The 18,172-nt window shown below is 38.0% G+C and overlaps 1 protein-coding gene across 1 annotated transcript in view; it reads left to right on the top strand.

Moving 5' to 3' along the window:
* The window catches only part of adgrb3 (adhesion G protein-coupled receptor B3), a 105,929-nt gene that overhangs the window by 40,369 nt on the left and 47,388 nt on the right, over window positions 1-18,172 (top strand). The window contains exons 2-7 of the mRNA XM_054599948.1: window positions 3,527-3,637; window positions 6,119-6,280; window positions 12,227-12,391; window positions 13,162-13,326; window positions 15,115-15,279; window positions 15,899-16,000. Coding sequence (XP_054455923.1) covers window positions 3,527-3,637; window positions 6,119-6,280; window positions 12,227-12,391; window positions 13,162-13,326; window positions 15,115-15,279; window positions 15,899-16,000 — 870 coding nt within the window. The remainder of the gene's footprint in view (window positions 1-3,526; window positions 3,638-6,118; window positions 6,281-12,226; window positions 12,392-13,161; window positions 13,327-15,114; window positions 15,280-15,898; window positions 16,001-18,172) is intronic.

The following is an 18,172-nucleotide window of genomic DNA, read 5'->3' on the forward strand; positions in this document are numbered from 1 at the left end:
TAAGTGATATCCTGATGCTACGTAATACGTTTTGTTTCATGGAGTTGGCAGTTTTATCTAAAGGGAAATACACAGTGGAAAAAATGGTCTTTTGGTCCGGATTTTGGGAGATTACTTTTATTTTTAAATGTTTGCTGTTCCAATCTGCATGGCTTTGACCTTGTGTTAAAATGCTTTCCCTGTTGTGAAATGAGAGTGGCTATTGCTGATCTGTCTGCCAAGGTCATTTTAGTAATTCAGTTCCCTATTTTAGGCATGCGTGTCTAATCCTCCACAAATACGTCAAGTATTTTAGAAAAGCAACGCCGCTATTACCCAGTTTCGTCAATTCTGATTTATAAACGGTCAATATAAGACCTAACGGAATGTCATTTTTAATTCTCCGGCCCAGAATGCATGCCTTGTCAGTGATGCATGCCATCAAGGTTATGAGAATTAAAACAAAGTGAATGAATCTGCCATTGCACAAAAGGAAAGAAAGCGAATAGTGATGGATTTCACTGAGTGGCATTGCCTCTCCTTCACTGTTGAAGCATGATGGTTGATTGATATCAATAATAAGTATTCTCTTTAGTTCCGACTGAAGGACAAACCCCTCATAAATCTTAAACTTAATTTTCTTAGAAACACACAGTCAAAAAGTTCTGAATACCGGGCAAAACATGAAATGAAGCTGTCTCAAACAGAGGAAATGTTTGAAAGGTAATGACACGCTAAATGCATCATCTGCGCTTCCTGCCTTGTAATGCAGTGAAGACACATTTTTTTTTGTGCCGCTTTGACAAATGACAAACAGCCTGGCCCTCCATTTATTATAAATCTGGTTTGTGTCTGATGTTCATGGTTATACAGCCACGGGCTTAAATACAATCCTCGTAGTTCAATTAAACCTCTGTGCTTATTTCTCAGGACTTTTCTGGTGCTACGACATAACATCATGGCATCACAAGAGATTCCAGTCTCATGTACACTTAAACTGAGACATCCTTTGCTCTAATCTAACCAGTTCTCATTTGTGTACCAACAGGTTGAGCTTTTTTTTTAATAGCTTCCTGTCCAGACTGATGTAGATATAATTACTCAAACATCAGTAATTAAACGATGAAACCTTGATGAAAAATCTCTGTTTAAAAATGTGTGAAGTTTGATTCATGCGGTGTGTGTAATGAGTACACAGTAAGTATCTTATCGACATCAAATTTAATGACATTTTTATAATCTCTTTCATGTTCCAATGCTCTGTTGTATTGTTCATCATGAGCTGCTGAGAGTTAGATCAGATTAGGTGTGACTGACTGTCAGGATACTATTCAATAGGCTGAGTTGATCAATGTTTTGCAGAGGCAAATCATTTCCAAAGTATGATGGAGTTAATACCAATAATAGGCTACACCAGGCACGTTGATTAGTATCTAGAAAGGATAATATAGAATATAATAGCCTTCAGTTCTATATATGTCCTCCTTGATACAGGAACTGTTGGACAATAGAGAGCTGGATAGGAATCATTTTCTTTCAGTATACAGTTAGGGATATTCATAAATATAAAGCTCTGTTACCTTTTGTACTTGCTACTATTGCTATATCATGCAATACAGGACAGTAGGGTGTCTACAATGATTTTTACAACTTTTCTTTGCATTATAACATATACTGTTATTGAAAAGTAAAACCATTAAAAGAAGTCAAGTAATTTAATATGTATTCTATACATCCATCCTGCCCTACTGAGCTTGGTTAAATGAAAGTGCCACTGTATGCTGTCTAATGGCTTTTAGTGTTTAGTTTTACTTTTACATTCATTTAAAAGCAGTAGGTCCTGCTTTTTGCCCGATTTCCTGCAAAGTAGCAGACATTCAGGCTGACTAAACCAGACAGCCCTTTTATTCTGCTAAATAGGGAATTTGGTTCATGATCCAAGACACCACAGGGTAGAGCCCAAAACACAGTAAAGAGATAACATGTCAAAGTATCTACAGTAGTTAGCCTTGCATGACTGAGTGTTAGATCAACTGCCCTCGGTTTGTCCAACCATCAGTGTACCTGCACATTTTTTGGGCTGGGACAAAGTTCACACTGTGCTTTCTGCTCAATTTGAGCAAAACAGATGCGGACACGTTCAAATCAGAAAGAAATCTTTGAATGCGTCTAAAGCTCCTTACTTTGTGCAGTCATGGCTCTGAAGATCCCAATCAGCATCAAAAGGCTGCAATGTTTGTTTCTACCTGGCGGCTTTCTCTCCTTTCATTATACCCTTGTAATATTCTAATTATTTATGTAAACACAGTGACTGATGCTATACTGGAAAGGGGTGTCGTTTGAATGCTGCAGCAAACCCAGAGTCATTTTTTATTTATTTATTTTTCTTAATCCAATCATGGAACATGTTTGTTGATATAATTTGGTTAATGCCAACAATCTGATGCGTGGATCAAACAACTGTCGTCTCTTGTAGTCAAGGGATTTACCGTATAATTAGTCCTAAAATTTCAGCTTTCAGTGGAACATGATCAGAGGAGATGACAGATAAGCCTCACTGCGAGGGAGGTCAGTCTTTCTTGGCGTACAGTTTTCTGTAGGGGACATACAAAACTGAGGCAACAAACTAGATTAATAGGGAATATTCAAACACCCTTCCTATCAATGGCTGATGCATTGTATTGTCTAATGTACTAACATAAGATATGTGTGAATTTGTTGTTGATGCGTCACCTGCATTGCCTATTTGCAAATGATATAATCACGTCATTAGGACCACACTGCCAGAAGTAATGCTAGTTTTCAATTAAGATAAGAGTTTGAAGACTATTTGCCTCAGCGTGTTAAGTAAGTAACATAAATGTTTCAGTGTGTCTGATTTACTTGAAACAGCTGATGCAAATTCTTTACAAAATGCAATAGTGCAAGCATTGCTTTTTTCAGAGTAGCATGATAACATTGTGCTCATTGTCTCTTTGTCCCTTTATGGGAAACAAAGAGGGCATGCATTGTAATGAATACAGCTCAGAATACATTTGCCTAATTTCACAAAGGATCACAAAATTTTGTACTGGGTAAACCAAAAAGAAATCCTGCAAAGATGACAAACTGTTGAGGAAACTGTGGATCAATAGCATGTTATGTCCATGACCCCCTCCTCTGTGGCTTTCTGATGGCTTACACATTATTACTTTCATTTTGTTTTCTTTTCTTTTCTGGGCGTGCAGGAGGGTGGGAAGGGAGGGCGCTGCTCTGATGAAGTGTTAGAACTTTAAAAAAACAATGTGAGTTTATTTGCATGTTTGCTATGTGTCTACGCTGTGCTTTCAAGCTCAATTAATACTCCCAACTCACCCTTATAAATTCGTTGCATTGTTCTATGCCCTAGAGTAAAGGACAAATTAAATACAAACTTGTGTGGTCTTTGTTTCTAGCCATGTACTGCAGTTGCTTCGAACAGCCTGAAAAACAGTATGTAATAAGCTTTTGTTCTCAGGAAATCCTGTTTAAGCCTAGCTTTCATATGAACCTCTATTTTGTCCCATAGAATATGGAATGATCGGAGAGCATACAGTAAAAAGTCAGCGGCCAAGATCAGTTCATGACACAAAGGCCCTGCAGGAGCAAGCTGAGTCTGCTAAATTTATGGCACAAACTGGTAATACCGTAGTTATGTTTCTACTTTATTTTGTTAACTAAAATTAATTTCATCATGCATGCTCTCTCTTGTACTGCACCTTTTAAGTGGAAATGTTTTGCATTATTATTTTCTTCCGATTCATTCTCTATTGCTACATATGAAGTAGGAAGATAAATTTCCCATTTCTCTATGAGTATTTACTTTGACTATAGAACTTAATTGGGTTTTGTGGGTCTGTTTGTTTTATTGTCACATAGTGAGTTGGCAAGTGGATTACTCATACAGTATATTCATGAAACATTAATTAAACAGCAGTTTAAAAGTAAGGCCCTAATGTATTTAATCATTTGCTCCAAGGCATGATAAATTAAATGTCATTTAATTTACCCCTTCAGCCAAATATGAAACACATACTTGGCAAAAATTGAATTGATAGATGCTGCCCTTGGAGATACAATGAGACTATGCTGCTTAATCAAGTGTAGCATCCAATACATTAAAAAACAGAAATTATCTAAATTCATAAGGACTTTTTCAGTCTACTGCCTCAGCATTTTTAATAATCAGAAAGCACTGAAATAAGGGACAGCAATATTAAAGCATTATCTTTTTATTTTCTTTATTCTAGATACAAAACCCTTTTTTCTTAGTGGGTGGGTTTCTAAATATCTGAGATTTTTTTATTTGTAATTTTTTGGGAAAAGTTTAATTTTTTTCATGTGTTGTTCCATTTAAATTGCCGTCATTGTTTAAGAACTCCTTTCATTGTCATTGTTTAATTTGCGACACACCATACAGACATACCAGTACTAACGTTTACCCATTAACACCTCTCCATTTTACAAATTCCGTAGGTATGTCGTTTCCCTGTCGACTCGCATCGCTGTGCTTTTCTGTTTCTCATTCTCACACTATTTACTCTCCCTGTACTGCCTCATTTAATGAATTGATCCACCTTTTAGTCTATTTTATGATCTGCAAAATTAAGGGCAGGGTTAAGATCCCTATTTGGCTGAATCTATGTGTCCTTTATACAGCATGCTAAGAAACTACTTTAAAGCATGTTGTGTTTCAAATTATTCTACAATTTGATGACTTCAAATGACATAAATGTATTCAGAGCTGCAATTGAAATAATTCATCTTTGTATTAAAATATTTCTCTAACGCCAAAAGCCTCAAAGAAAATTAATACATCACCTGAGGGTTTAACATAATCAAACATCAATTATTCGGTGACTACTCGGATGCAGGAATGTGATTGTCCATTCACCTGTCACCAAATAATTTATTGTTTTTTCATCTAGGCTACCATGGACTTTGTAAATCACCCCACTGCCTCGTCTAAATATACAGCTTTATTTAGCATTTCATGGCTTTCAGATATTTGGACCTTTTGGACAATGAAGATTAAAAGGCTCAATGCTGTTTCTTCTAATTATTCTTTTTAATTTAACTCAAACATGATCTTTAAATGAATGTAACAACTATGATCCTTATCTTTATTAATCTGCTACTGAATGCTATGCATGATTATTAAATAACAATTTGACTGCGTGCAGAGTTGAAATACTTCAAAGTCTGCTTGCCAAAAGCTCCATATTGGCACAAAGGCCTGGACAATAGAAACAGAATCCATTCTTATTCTGCAGCTAAAATAGTACCTTGAGGACACTCACAATTGAGTGTGCTTTTAGTCACATTCACACACATGAAAATGGACGTGATCTGCTGAATATAAAATCCACTAACTTTCTCATTTTCCTCCACCCCTTGGAGTTAGAGGTTAAGATGGATTTGAAAAGTATTCGAAACCATCGTCTAAAACACCTAATATGGTCTGTTGTCAAGGAAACTAGATAGTTTGCTGCAGTGCAAGGGAATCCATATCTCAGTCTTCTCTCTGAACTAACACCCATTAAATTTCATTTTATTTTCTCAGACGCTGTCTTTCTTGCATGTCACCATGTTCTTATGAAATTTTGTTTCTTTATGGTCTTATTTTATTTAAGCATATTATTGGGTTTTATTGAAATGCATGATTTCGTTTTTTAGGATGAAATGAAACAGTTAGATGTAAACCTGATGTTAACTGTTTATTTTTTTATAATCATAGTTGGGCCTTTACTGTGATCTTTGCATAAATGCACATTTTAACTTTAACTAAAAAGGCTGATTCATTGAAACATCTCTCCTACTTTTTAAAGACTATTGTTAATGTTTAAAATTGCAGAGCACCTAATTGTGTTGCATCCAAATGAAATCACTAAGAAGAATTTAGCTGCAGATTCAGTATTTATCAAAGATCACATAAAGGTAGTATAGACTGTACAATAGTGTTCTTATAACTCTTAAAGACCCCACTTCACCCCAACGTGACTCATGTTGGCCCCTCCCCATTTTGACTCAACCCTGCCCACCTTGCCCCACCCTGCCCCGTAAGCCCTGCCCCAAGGACCATATTGCTGCATTTAACTAGTGTCACCCTTCTCCCACACAGGTGAATCAGGTGCAGAGGAGTGGTCCCAGTGGAGCTCATGCTCTGTAACTTGCGGTCAAGGGTCGCAGGTGCGAACAAGAACATGTGTCACACCATACGGAACACACTGCAGCGGCCCTTTAAGAGAATCAAGGGTTTGCAATAACACTGCCCCTTGTCCAGGTAGTGTTAGCCGCAGATTCTTGAATATTAATGTTTTGATCATTTGTTGTTTATAGGAGAAAATGTGTTGCTGTGTTTTAACAAACTTTTCAATGTGTCTATTCAAGGATGTATTATTATTGCAGTTAATCTAATGCTTTCTTTCTTTGTTGTTATTTTGTGATTTTGTTTTTCCATTATCACTTTTGTGTTTTCCATTTCATATAACTGTAAGGCAATTCATCAGCATTGAAATGGTTTAAAGACATGTGGTTCTGCATGGAGCTTGGGGAGCAGTAGACACTGATATGTTGTCAGCTTCATTTCCTTGAAGGTCAGTCTTGCATTTTAAAATAGCTTGGCAGCATTTCTTCAAACACGCTGTAAGGCATTTCTTCCTCAACCCATGATGGCAGAGCAGATGAGTCACTGGCGGTCAGGTATCGGCATCAGATGCTTTTCTGACTGGTGATTGTAGCGCGCCAATGTTTTGTCTGTCTGCGTCTGGTAGGACAGCCGGCCTTTCTAAACAAGTCACCGTTATCCATTTTTGGAATTGTTTACAAAGACAAATATGTCGATTTAGAAATGAGATTGTGAACTCATGTTCAGTCTAAGTATTTGATGGCGCAGTAAAGGGTAGTGCTTCTGAGTCTGCATCACAAACTCTTAGGTAATTATGGCTGATAAAAATACTGCAAGCTGCAGCCTCTGAAAAAAACCTGATTTATGATGTACTGTACTTCATTTTTAGATGTGGCATGTGCAAGTGGGAAGTGTGCAGTTTTCAAAGGGTCACTCTCTTACTGTGCGTGGACATTAAGAGCTAGAAAGAGAATGAGTCATTTCAAAAGCAGTTGCCTAAAAACAGTCTTGGTGTGATTCCTCTATGGCCATTTATATTTAGCTCAGACAGAAAGCTTCTATTTCCCCAAAGCTACACACCCCAAATGCAGGTGTATGAATTAATTTGCATGAACAATAATTATTAATTTAGGGCCAGAAATTACAGAGCAGCCTGTGTGAATTCATTATTGTCCTTGATTTATCTCAAGACCTGCAGGAATTAGGTGTTTACTCATGGCTAATTATGGATACGGAACTTTCTTTCACATAAAAATGCAGAAACACTTATCACCAAATAACTGGGCCATAAAACTCTGGGACGACACTAAAGCAAATTTGACTTTCCTCACAAGAAAAAGAATGCAATAGAACTTTTTTTTAGAGAAAATGTCCCTATTCTTAATTAATTGTATATCTTCATATATTTTCAAGTAGACTAGATCAAGTGTACTGTAGTCCTGCATTGTTGTTAAATTGCATTGCTTGTAATATCTGCAAAATAATGTTTTTTTTCTCTTCCCTTACTTATATTAAAAACATCTTACTGGGATCACAGAACTTGTTTTTCCAAGTCATCCTCAAAAATGCAGCTGATATAAATTCCCAACTGGCATGGTGCCACATAAACAGAGTCTATATGCAATATCCGAAAGGGAGACAGATCGATTCACTCTCTTCAAACTGTGAGTAGTATGCCAAGGACTAAGGATACCTCTAAACAGAGTGCTTAAATTAAAGACACGTCACTTCCAGTCTAAAAGGAGCTTTATCTTAGTCACCATCGTTGGAAACTTCAACATCATCGGATTGGGCGCTGCAGGAACGTTGTTAGAAATTCTGGGCCTCCTTTCAAGTTGTGATACAGCTCATCCAACACAATGTATCTGCCAAAATACAATAACACGTCTGCTTTACCAAATATTATTTTTTACCTGAGTTATCCCCTTTTTCAAACCAACCAACAGCAGCTGTAGTTATCCGTTCTTTTCCTTTTTTTCTTTGGCATTTTTGTGCATTTCTTCAGCAAAAAGGAAGGTCATATAGGTCATATTTGACATTTCTACAGTAACATACAGGATTTACAAATATACTCATTCCCCAAGTGCTTCACAGCCGCACACTGCTCCCAAAGCTTAAGATGATTTAATGCAGAGGTCAGATTACAAGTATGTACATGTATGAATATGACCAATGCCAACGTTCAGAGGACATAATGTGATGAGGTTGGTATAAGCATTCATTATTTTATCTGAATTATTCAACCCAACACTCCCTGTTATCATTAAAACTCTGCACACTCATACAGCAAAATTTAGAGTAAAACAAGACAGTTTATGATGTTATTACTTGAAATGGATGCTTAACTTTCAAGATGGGTGGCCTGACTTTCTTTCATTTGAATCAATATCAATTATTTCTTAAAACACACCTTTCACAATGTGTGGTTTGGTTGGGGAAGAGGTAGAGGCCGGTTCTACATTTCCATTTTAATCTTATTATGGCACCAGTCAATGAGAAAATTCTTAGCTGCCAGGATTCAGCGCGAGCTTATTTTATCTAGCAATCAACAAGAGAGACATGTTCGTTTACCTCTACAGTAAAAGTTTATCACTCCAGACTTTCAAAAGCACATTACAGAGGCATACCTTTGAACTTCGGTGGGATGTTCTGTCACGTCAACGAGCACAGAGAGCTCAGCTTGTTGGTTATTGTGTAAACAGTAAGCCACTCGATCGAGCATGCGCAGACATGTCCGCCAGACACCGTCCTACTCTGCAGGTTGCTCTAATGCAGCCGCAGTTTTATTTCAAAATAAACCACGCCAGTGGTGCACATGGCAGTGATGTAATATGTCATACGTCAAGTGCAAAGGTATGTCCTTAGTAAATGTTTTTAAAGGTTTTGACGACAGTGGAGTATATGAGGTTGTGGCTGTCAGCAGGCAAAGATTAATGATGCAGTTTTGACAGTAATACATATATAGAATTATTTCATCCTTATCTTTGAATGTGTCGCATAGCTTGAATATGCAATAACACTTTTTAAGTTTGATTTTGAAGGAACATTGGCCATTGCCACTGTACATATATTGTTTGCCTCAAATTAATGAACGTTGCTATTTTAGTTGTACTAATCACCTCCTGGTACCAGTAAGATAACTTAGTCGGTATGCAGAATATCATGTGTTTTCTTACATTAGACAGGAAAATTGGGCAATTACCATTAGCAGCAATAGTCTCCATGAAAACAAAGCAAACAAAAGACAGTTGCCTACAAAAACATTTATCAGCATAAAACACTGGGAGTTTCATTGTACAAAATATTGCCAACCTGATCATAAAGACCATGCCTAGTTTAATAAAAGAAGAAAACAATCTGTTTCAGTGTTGAGATACCCAAAGCTCAAAACCATGGCCGTATACCATTAATAAGCAATGCAAACCAAAGGCAAATTAAAAATAAAGAGTAGAAGATGTTCTATTTTCTATAATTGACCAATTACAAAAAAATAAGATAAGACACTATCCTAAAAAAAGTAAGACACATTTTTGTTGACACACTGATGTAAAAAAATAATTTTGACAGTGAAGCAATAACACCTGTTGACTTAGGTAAGAATATAGGGGAATATTTGAATGTATAATGAAAACGTATTGCATAAGAAGAGAACAAGAAATAAAGAAGATTATTATTCAGATTTCACTGTTTCAATGTGATTAGGTCTCCTTACTGGATTAACTATGTGAACCTAAGGACCCAGGAAAGAGTTAGGTTACTGTGCCATTCATCCTCGTTTTGCATTGTTGTTTTTCTTTGGAAAAAATATGACAGGCTGCAAAAATAATAAGATTTATATGGTTAATACAGTTGGGCACAAGCGGAAGGCTAGGACGTTAAAAAGGTAAAACATCACTGGAATGATATGAGTTAAATGGACTAAATCCCAGTTTACCACAAATTAATGAAAACATTCTTGGCAAATGAATTTGCTTTGGCCATCGTCTTGTGCTGATCCAAGAATTTCACCTCTAACACAGAACATGGCTGTCCCTGTAAATCATAGCCTCAGTTCAGAGGAAAAAAAAAGAAGAAGCAGAATCCTATTGCATCACTGATACAGTAGCTTTGGTTACTGCCTGCTTTGAACTCAAATTTTCAAAGTAAACGCTTAGGCCACCATGGGACACTTAGCTAAGAGCATCATAACAGCGCCTACAGGCAAGAGCTGGGACAGACGGTGGCTCCGCCTCATCGCGGACCGCAAGCTTGATCCCAAGATCCAACAACTCCACAACTGATCCTGATCCAACTATTATACTGCAGGAACTTTAAGCCTCTGTACAAGCTGTGGATAGGGACCCTTCTAAAGAGGAACCACCAATTCAATGGCGAACAAGTAGTCACATTTATAAGGTCTTAAATCGTAACCAATAGATGAAAATAAATTCACCATTTATGTTGTGTGCACTCCCTTAAGTAGTTGTTTAATTAAAATTAATTATTTTCATAACATAAAATAAACATAATTTCATTTATTTTGTGCCTCAGTCTTTTCACAGCTGAAAATGGTAAGGCAATGGCCACACCCACATCAGCCTGTTATTCCTATTGCAGTTCCCTGTAAGCCGATGTTGCAGCTACTGTACGACGTTTGTTGTGCATATATCTTCCGTATACCCATACTACTGGCGCTTAAAAAATTGTTCCAGTGTGATTTTGGTTTGATACAATTACAATTTCCGTTCCCATAAAGTTAATTTTGGAGCCTTAAATTCATTCAGTCAAATTCCTTAGTCACTGGGATCAAGAAGCCAGCAGTTGCTTGAGAAACTAACAACAGGGGTTAAACTTTTACGTCCATCATTTGATATAACTGTGTACATTTGGAACACTGCAACTGCCAAGTCAAGACAGGAGGTGTCTTTATTCTGTCTGACTCTCGGATGCCCATATATCCCTCTCCAAAGTAAAGCTTTAAGCCATAAGCAAATATCCTCTGCAGTTCCATAAAGACTCACCATCTGTCAACTAGAATCCAGTAAAACTTACACGCAACCCAAGATGCAAGAGGAATGGTGCCTTTTGTCAGCTAAGATATTAATAGAACATACATGTCATTTCTTTTAATCTTAGTCTACAATGTGCACTTTTATAGGGAACACCTAATTTTATTTTATTTTATTTTAAAGCATTTGAAAAAGCTAAGGGGAGGAAAATGACACATTTATCAATAGCATTTTATTTTGGTGATAGTTAAAGTGCCTAAAAAATGTCTATAATGTTCTTAATAGAAGGCGGTATGTGGAAAAATTAGTAAAAATCTCAGCATGCCAAAATTGTCCTTTAAATTAAAGTTTTCTTAGATGTTTGTTTATACAAAGGACATAACTTTGATAATTTAACACCAAAAATACCAATATGCAATAGATTTAGAATTGTTTAAAATAACACACATAATATTTTAGCATTAATTGCTCAGGTGTATACATCTGATGAGGAAACACCATATGAAACATATCAATGAACACTTTTGATACATTTACGGTTAGATAATTGGATGTGTAGCCTCATATTCGGTCTGAGTGGCCATTTCCTTACCAATCGTAAAATGTGGGCAGTTATTCGGAGGTCTGGAACCAGGTTGAGGGCTGTCTGTTTTTTGCATAACCATGATAAGTATGTTGAAGGTACACAGCTATTACATTCCCAGTCAACCAAGACTGCTCAACAAAATGTAACATTGTGCAGGCCTGCTGCTCCTCACCCAAACCTTGATAGTCTGGATTTTATTGTTGGAATTGTCATTCAAAACATGCCATGTGGAAGATTGACATATTTATCATATTATATCACTTTGATACTGTTGGAAGCATTGATGGTCGGGTAGCATTGATTTTAATGGTATTAAATGTACTGAGGTGATTGAAGCTTGTGGATGAGGCTTTGTGAAGCCCCACAGTGTCTGTGTGCTCAGTGTTTCATTTACATCAGTTTTGTTTCTAATTGTTTTTGATTCTTTTTTTGATTTTTTTTGGCTGGGCGCAGTTTGTCTTGGGCTTGTTTATGCTATAGCAGAGACAGAGACATTGATTAGGCCTGACGCCTTTTCTTTGCCCGCAGTACACGGTGTATGGGAGGAGTGGTCACCGTGGAGCCTGTGCTCATTCACATGCGGCCGAGGTCACCGCACTAGGACTAGGATGTGTGCCCCTCCCCAGCATGGAGGCAGGGCCTGTGACGGACCCGAGACCCAGACTAAGCTTTGCAACATAGCCCTATGCCCAGGTATCATCTGTCTGCTCTCTAAATCTATTCAGAAAAACAATAGTAACAATTATCCTTGAAGGCATGATGATGGGAGGAATGCAAAAGGTTAATGATCATAAACTCATTTCAAAATATAAATGATTGATAATGGTAAGAGTTCACCTACGCACATGTAGTATATATCCCTTTATCATGCAGTACTGCAAAGGTGAGTGCAAAGCTGTATAGAAGCCTTATTTGTGGTGCATTTTAAGTAAACGTGCTTACAAAATAATGCGGTTTAGTAGAGAGAGTCAATACTGTAATACTGACGTCAAAATCACTTACCCGCAATTGCCTGTGAATGTTAAGCAGATTAGTGATGATGAGTTTTTCCACACAGTAAATGTTAGCTTTGCTCTGGTAACAGACTCAGTGAAAACCACTCAATCCCAGATGCTTTCTCTCTGCCCAGACAGGGAAAATGGAAGGAAGCTAACAAATAGATCCCGCAGATTGTGCCTTTGGCATTAATAATCTAAATCTTTATAGAAGGGCATTCTACAAAAACACTTTTCATGTTTTATTCTCCTTTTGCCTTCGGCTATGTTTTTGAAATTTTAACCAGACTCGGAAACCAGCAGTACAATTCTCAAAAATCAACAAGCAGTAATGTAATTTTTTTTGTCTGTTTTTTGGCTTTCAATCTGAGAGAGAATAGTGATCTGAATATATCCTCCCATTTCTGTCTGCCCCCTTTTTTTCCCTTCACATGGGACATGCTTGTTGGGTTGTGGTTGGTGCCTCAGTGGACGGACAGTGGCAGGAGTGGAGCTCTTGGAGCGATTGCTCGGTGACCTGTGCCAATGGCACTCAGCAGAGGACCAGGCAGTGCTCAGCGGCCGCCCATGGGGGATCTGAGTGTCGCGGTCACTGGGCAGAAAGCAGAGAGTGCCATAATCCTGACTGCACAGGTAAAATCCTGAGCCTCTTAATTCTGCATCCGCTTTGATTTCTAAATTCAAAAATGGAGGAAGAGAGAAACAAAAGAACAGTCCGTCCCACAATGTTGACCCCATAATTACAACCATGAGTGTTACAATAATTACAATCAACTTTAGATACAATATGCAGCCTGATTTCACTCGTTTTGTGGTGTACTGAAAACCTCTGCAGCAAGAAACAGAGCTGTGTTGGAAGAATCAAGAATAATGTTGAAGACCATGCTCTATCAATTGGATTTGTAAAATCCAGTTAGATATACTGTATGCCTTTCACATAATTCAGGGTTAGCTGTCCAAACTGTCTGTCAACATCATAGACGTATTAGAGGCTCAAAGATGTCAGCTTAGCGCTCTCCATCAGGCTTTGAATTGTCTGATCATATGAACGGCCTGAGCACTCTCATAATCTTCTGATGCAATTTTCACTGCAGCAGCTAAAACTGTTTTTTTGTTCTGTAGTTCACTGGTATGTGTGTGGCAAAGAGATTCCTCTCAAATTTTTGAAAGCCAGTGGAAATGTTGTGTAACCACTGCCAGTCAACCCTATGCTCTCTTGGACCACTAAAATAGCACATGCTCGGGACCGCGTATTTCCAATTTGTGCTCATGATAATGAAGCAGGCGATGCTGTTGTTTGCCTCACAGTGAGAGGAGGCATTATACAATGTATTAATTTAATGAGGCCTACATATTTAGCACTACTTCTTTCTTTGTTATCAAGATGAAAGATCAAACATTACTGAGACGGCACAGTCCAGGCCTTCATTTAACAAGTCAGCACGGTGTTCATGAATGCTACTGGCATTGCCTTGCTTTGTAGAACACAACGAAAGAGTTCATGCAAAACACAATAGGCTATGTGTTTCAGAAACAGTTAAATATGTATTTGAGTAATTTAGGGTGCTGAAAGGCAACAGGCACTAAAAAAAAAAAAAAAAAAAATGAAACAAAACAGAATAAAGTAGAAAACTAATGACTACAAGGCCTGTGCAGGATTTGAATCAATGTTATCTGTTCCAAAATTTAAATAATTTCTCCAGGACTGCTCGCACAATGTCCTCTTTGATACACATGAGCATGCATCCGTCTGAGAGATCAGCTGCTCTGATGTGGAGCAGAGGCTTCAGTATCTACTGGGATTTGATCAATGTCTTGCAGATAGTTTTAGCCAACAGGTCACAATGGTTTCTGTTTTGTTTTTCCCTTTCGGAAGCAAGCCTGACAGCGGTTAGTTGTAGGACACGAAACAGCCCTGCACGTGTGAAGGAGGGGGTAAGCGCAGGTTAAAATGAGAGTGGAGTGTGTTTCCTGCTCACAGGGCGTTGTACCTTTACGTTCAGACAAGGGCATGTGATTTACTACACCGCTGAAGGGAAGCATCTGTTTTTGTGTCTAATGCACAATTTAACAGTGTTCGTTACAAGGGCATAAAACATGCTGCTGGTTTTGGAAACTTCAGCATAAATGCTGTTTAATATTGGCAAAGTGAGGGGAATAATCACCACTCACAGAGCAGCTTCTTTTAGTCATAAAACACACATTCTCCTGATTATTCAAAGCAATCTCGTTCATTTTTTGGTATATTACCAACAAACTCATTCAGCAAACTGAATGCATGGATAGCAAAATAAATAAATGTAATCAAAAATCAATAAAATAAAAATAAAAAGCTTAAATGGATCATTTTGGTTGATTTCTTTTTCTTTATTTTATGCGTCTGAGAGTATCTGTTTCTAACCGAGGATGATTCCGTTGCAGCTAATGGACAGTGGAATCCTTGGGGTCCCTGGAGCGGCTGCTCGAAGTCTTGCGACGGCGGATGGCAGAGGCGAGCCAGGGTGTGTCAGGGGGCAGCGGTGACTGGGCAGCAGTGTGATGGCACCGGAGAGGAAGTCAGAAAGTGCAGTGACCAGCGCTGTCCAGGTGAGCCAAAGGATAATAAGACCTAAATCTGAATGAAAGTGAAGAGATTATTATCTCTGGGGAGTGAATGATATGTTATGTAACAATAACAGAACCTGAAGAGGAGATGCAGACACAGAGGAGGGATGAAAGAGTATGAATATAATACTATAAATGAAGTCATTGAAATACTGGTGACTTACAGAGTACTACAAGTATCAGGAAAGCTTATTGTACAATTTTCAAAATCCATGTTTTGGAATTGGTGTTTTAACTTTTAATGCTTCCATTCTGTAAAGTAAAGAAAGCAGTATTCCATAAATATTAGCTTTTTTATTTTATTATTATTATTATTATTATTATTATTATTATTATTATTATTATTATTATTATTATTATTATTATTATTATTATTATTATTATTATCTAGTGCCTAAACCAAAGTTGTGATGATAGAAAAGGATAGATTTTATCACAAAACTTAAAGATCATGCTCATATTCACCAACACTATACAGCTTTGATCTCCTATATTTCCATACTTCCTTGTGTGTCATATGAAGAAATTGTTGCATCATATTGGAAATCCTGAAAAGCTCTTTGCAGCAATGTAGTTACACTTGTACCACTTTGCTTTTAAGCGCCATATGAGATTTGTCCGGAGGACTATGCAGTATCAATGGTGTGGAGACGGACGCCTTCAGGAGAACTGGCCTTTAATCGATGCCCACCCAATGCCACAGGTAAGGACATGAGCAATATCTATATTTCTAACTGGTATAGTGTGCCGGAGAGGTCATGAGTATACATGAATTAAGGCTTGTCTTCTTATATTATTACTGCCCGTCTTTCCTCCCCTAGCAAAAAAAATCCCTTTGTGACCCATCCTATGGGACAAAAACAAAAAGAGTATACCGCTCATTAAAGGCAACACTATGATGGAATACATTTTTATATGTATGCTGTGGATTCAGCCTTTTTCTTAACGATAGGAGCGCGACATTAATTGACCTAAAGTTGACTCATTTTGTCATAATGGCTGTTTGAATCAATCGTACAAAGGCAACCGTCTCTCTACAAAGGTAAATTACCCTGCAATTTTACACTAATGTTGTAGTATCAGTGTTTGAATGCACATCACAATACTACTTATTGAATAATGCTAGATTCCTGCCACCATAGTAAGCTGTCCTTTCTTATAGAAGTCATCAACAAGCCTTTTAAGTTTTTAAAGCTGCCTGACTAATCTTCGCTAAAACAAATCACCAAAACACCATGATAATGATGCAAATATGCTGTTTCTCCGTCTGCAGAGAAGGCGCATATCCCTTCATCCAATTTCCACATGCAGTGATGTAACTCATGGCTACACCCGTCAGTACACAGCATGTGCGGTGGATAGAAAACAAAATGGTAACTGTGATTCTGAGAGCATTGTTGAAGAAAAGCACACGGAGGTCTGTTTTCAGACATTAAGCAGAAGCTTTAATGTGAGCATGGAGGGAAGAGCATTAGAGCAGAGGATGTGAGTTCTCCAACAGGGTGAGACTAACACTCAGTTCTTGAAAAGAAGAGAGAAGGGAGGGAGAAAGAGGGGGTATGTTGAAAAAGAATGCAACCCCTGTCAAAGCTGCTATGGAACAGATTGCTTTTGTTCTTGTTGAAGGTCAGTTTGCTTACAAACAGACAGGACAATGAAGCGCTGCTGGGTGCAAAAGTTACAGGTTGATTTGACATGCTGAGCTCTTGTAAAAGATTTAAACAATCTAAGGTGTTCTGAGTCGACATTTCTTCCCCATAAAATAGCTAACTGGCAAACTAGATGTAGCAGCAAACACACTGTCATTCACAGATGGCTCACCTGCGGCAAAGTTACGCGGAGTAAGATTTACTAGCATGACATTAGCTTTCTGGCTTGACATTAGTTTTTATGGCTAATAACTGTTTGGCACCATAGAAAGCCATTTCCAGCTCCCAGTGAGGGCCTTTTGTTTCGGTTTTTTTCTTCCTCTCTGTACAATCTTGGAGGAAATTTTTAGTGTTTCTTACAGAGCTGTATCACATTAACATATTCAAGTAATAATAAAAAGATCGCTGTGAACCCTTGACAGTAATGACTCATTTACCCCATATTTTACTTACCTTTTTTTATGTATTCGGGTACTGCTACAGGGAATGCACTGATTTCTGTAATACAGAGATACATGCCATTACTGCAGTCTGTGTGCTGTTGTTTTTGATGATCATACAGTAGGCCAACTATTGTTTATCAGTGATGGTGGAATCAATGTCCAACAGAAGAGCAGTGTCATGATAAAAGGGTGAAATAACAGACATATTTCATGTTTAAGCAGTGCATCCCCCTTTCAAAGCCGGCACTAACCACTGGGAGACAGACTATGATGGACAACAGTTTAGGTCAGGTCAAGTTTATTTGTAAAGCCATTAATCACAGTTCCAGTGTCAGCAGGTTTCACAAAGCCCACATTATGAACCTATAAATGAAAACAACACCTTCCATGCTTTGACCTGTAATTAGATCAAGGTCAGACCCACACAACTCTTAATGAGGAAAATGCGAGTGGGAACCAAAACGCCTCACAGACAGACCTCCTCCTTCCAGGAGAGCCAGACATGTGATGGATGCTGAGAGCAGGTAAACAAATATGAAATACTAATCAGAAAAGGCAACATAGCAAGATGGGTGACATGAATGCAGTAAGACAGCTTGGTTGAAGGGTCCAAATATGTTGGGGGGGGCATCTGCGGCTACTCAGCCGTAGTCACTGCCGTCATCAAGGTCATCGTAGGAAAAGCACCCGGTGCAGAGGCGTCAGCACCGCATCGGTCATCATGGATGACAACTCCCACCAGAGGCGAGAAGGGAGGGAAAATGATGACGATACACACACAGA

This window comes from Anoplopoma fimbria, chromosome 6, assembly GCF_027596085.1.
Source record: "Anoplopoma fimbria isolate UVic2021 breed Golden Eagle Sablefish chromosome 6, Afim_UVic_2022, whole genome shotgun sequence".
Lineage (NCBI taxonomy): Eukaryota > Metazoa > Chordata > Actinopteri > Perciformes > Anoplopomatidae > Anoplopoma > Anoplopoma fimbria.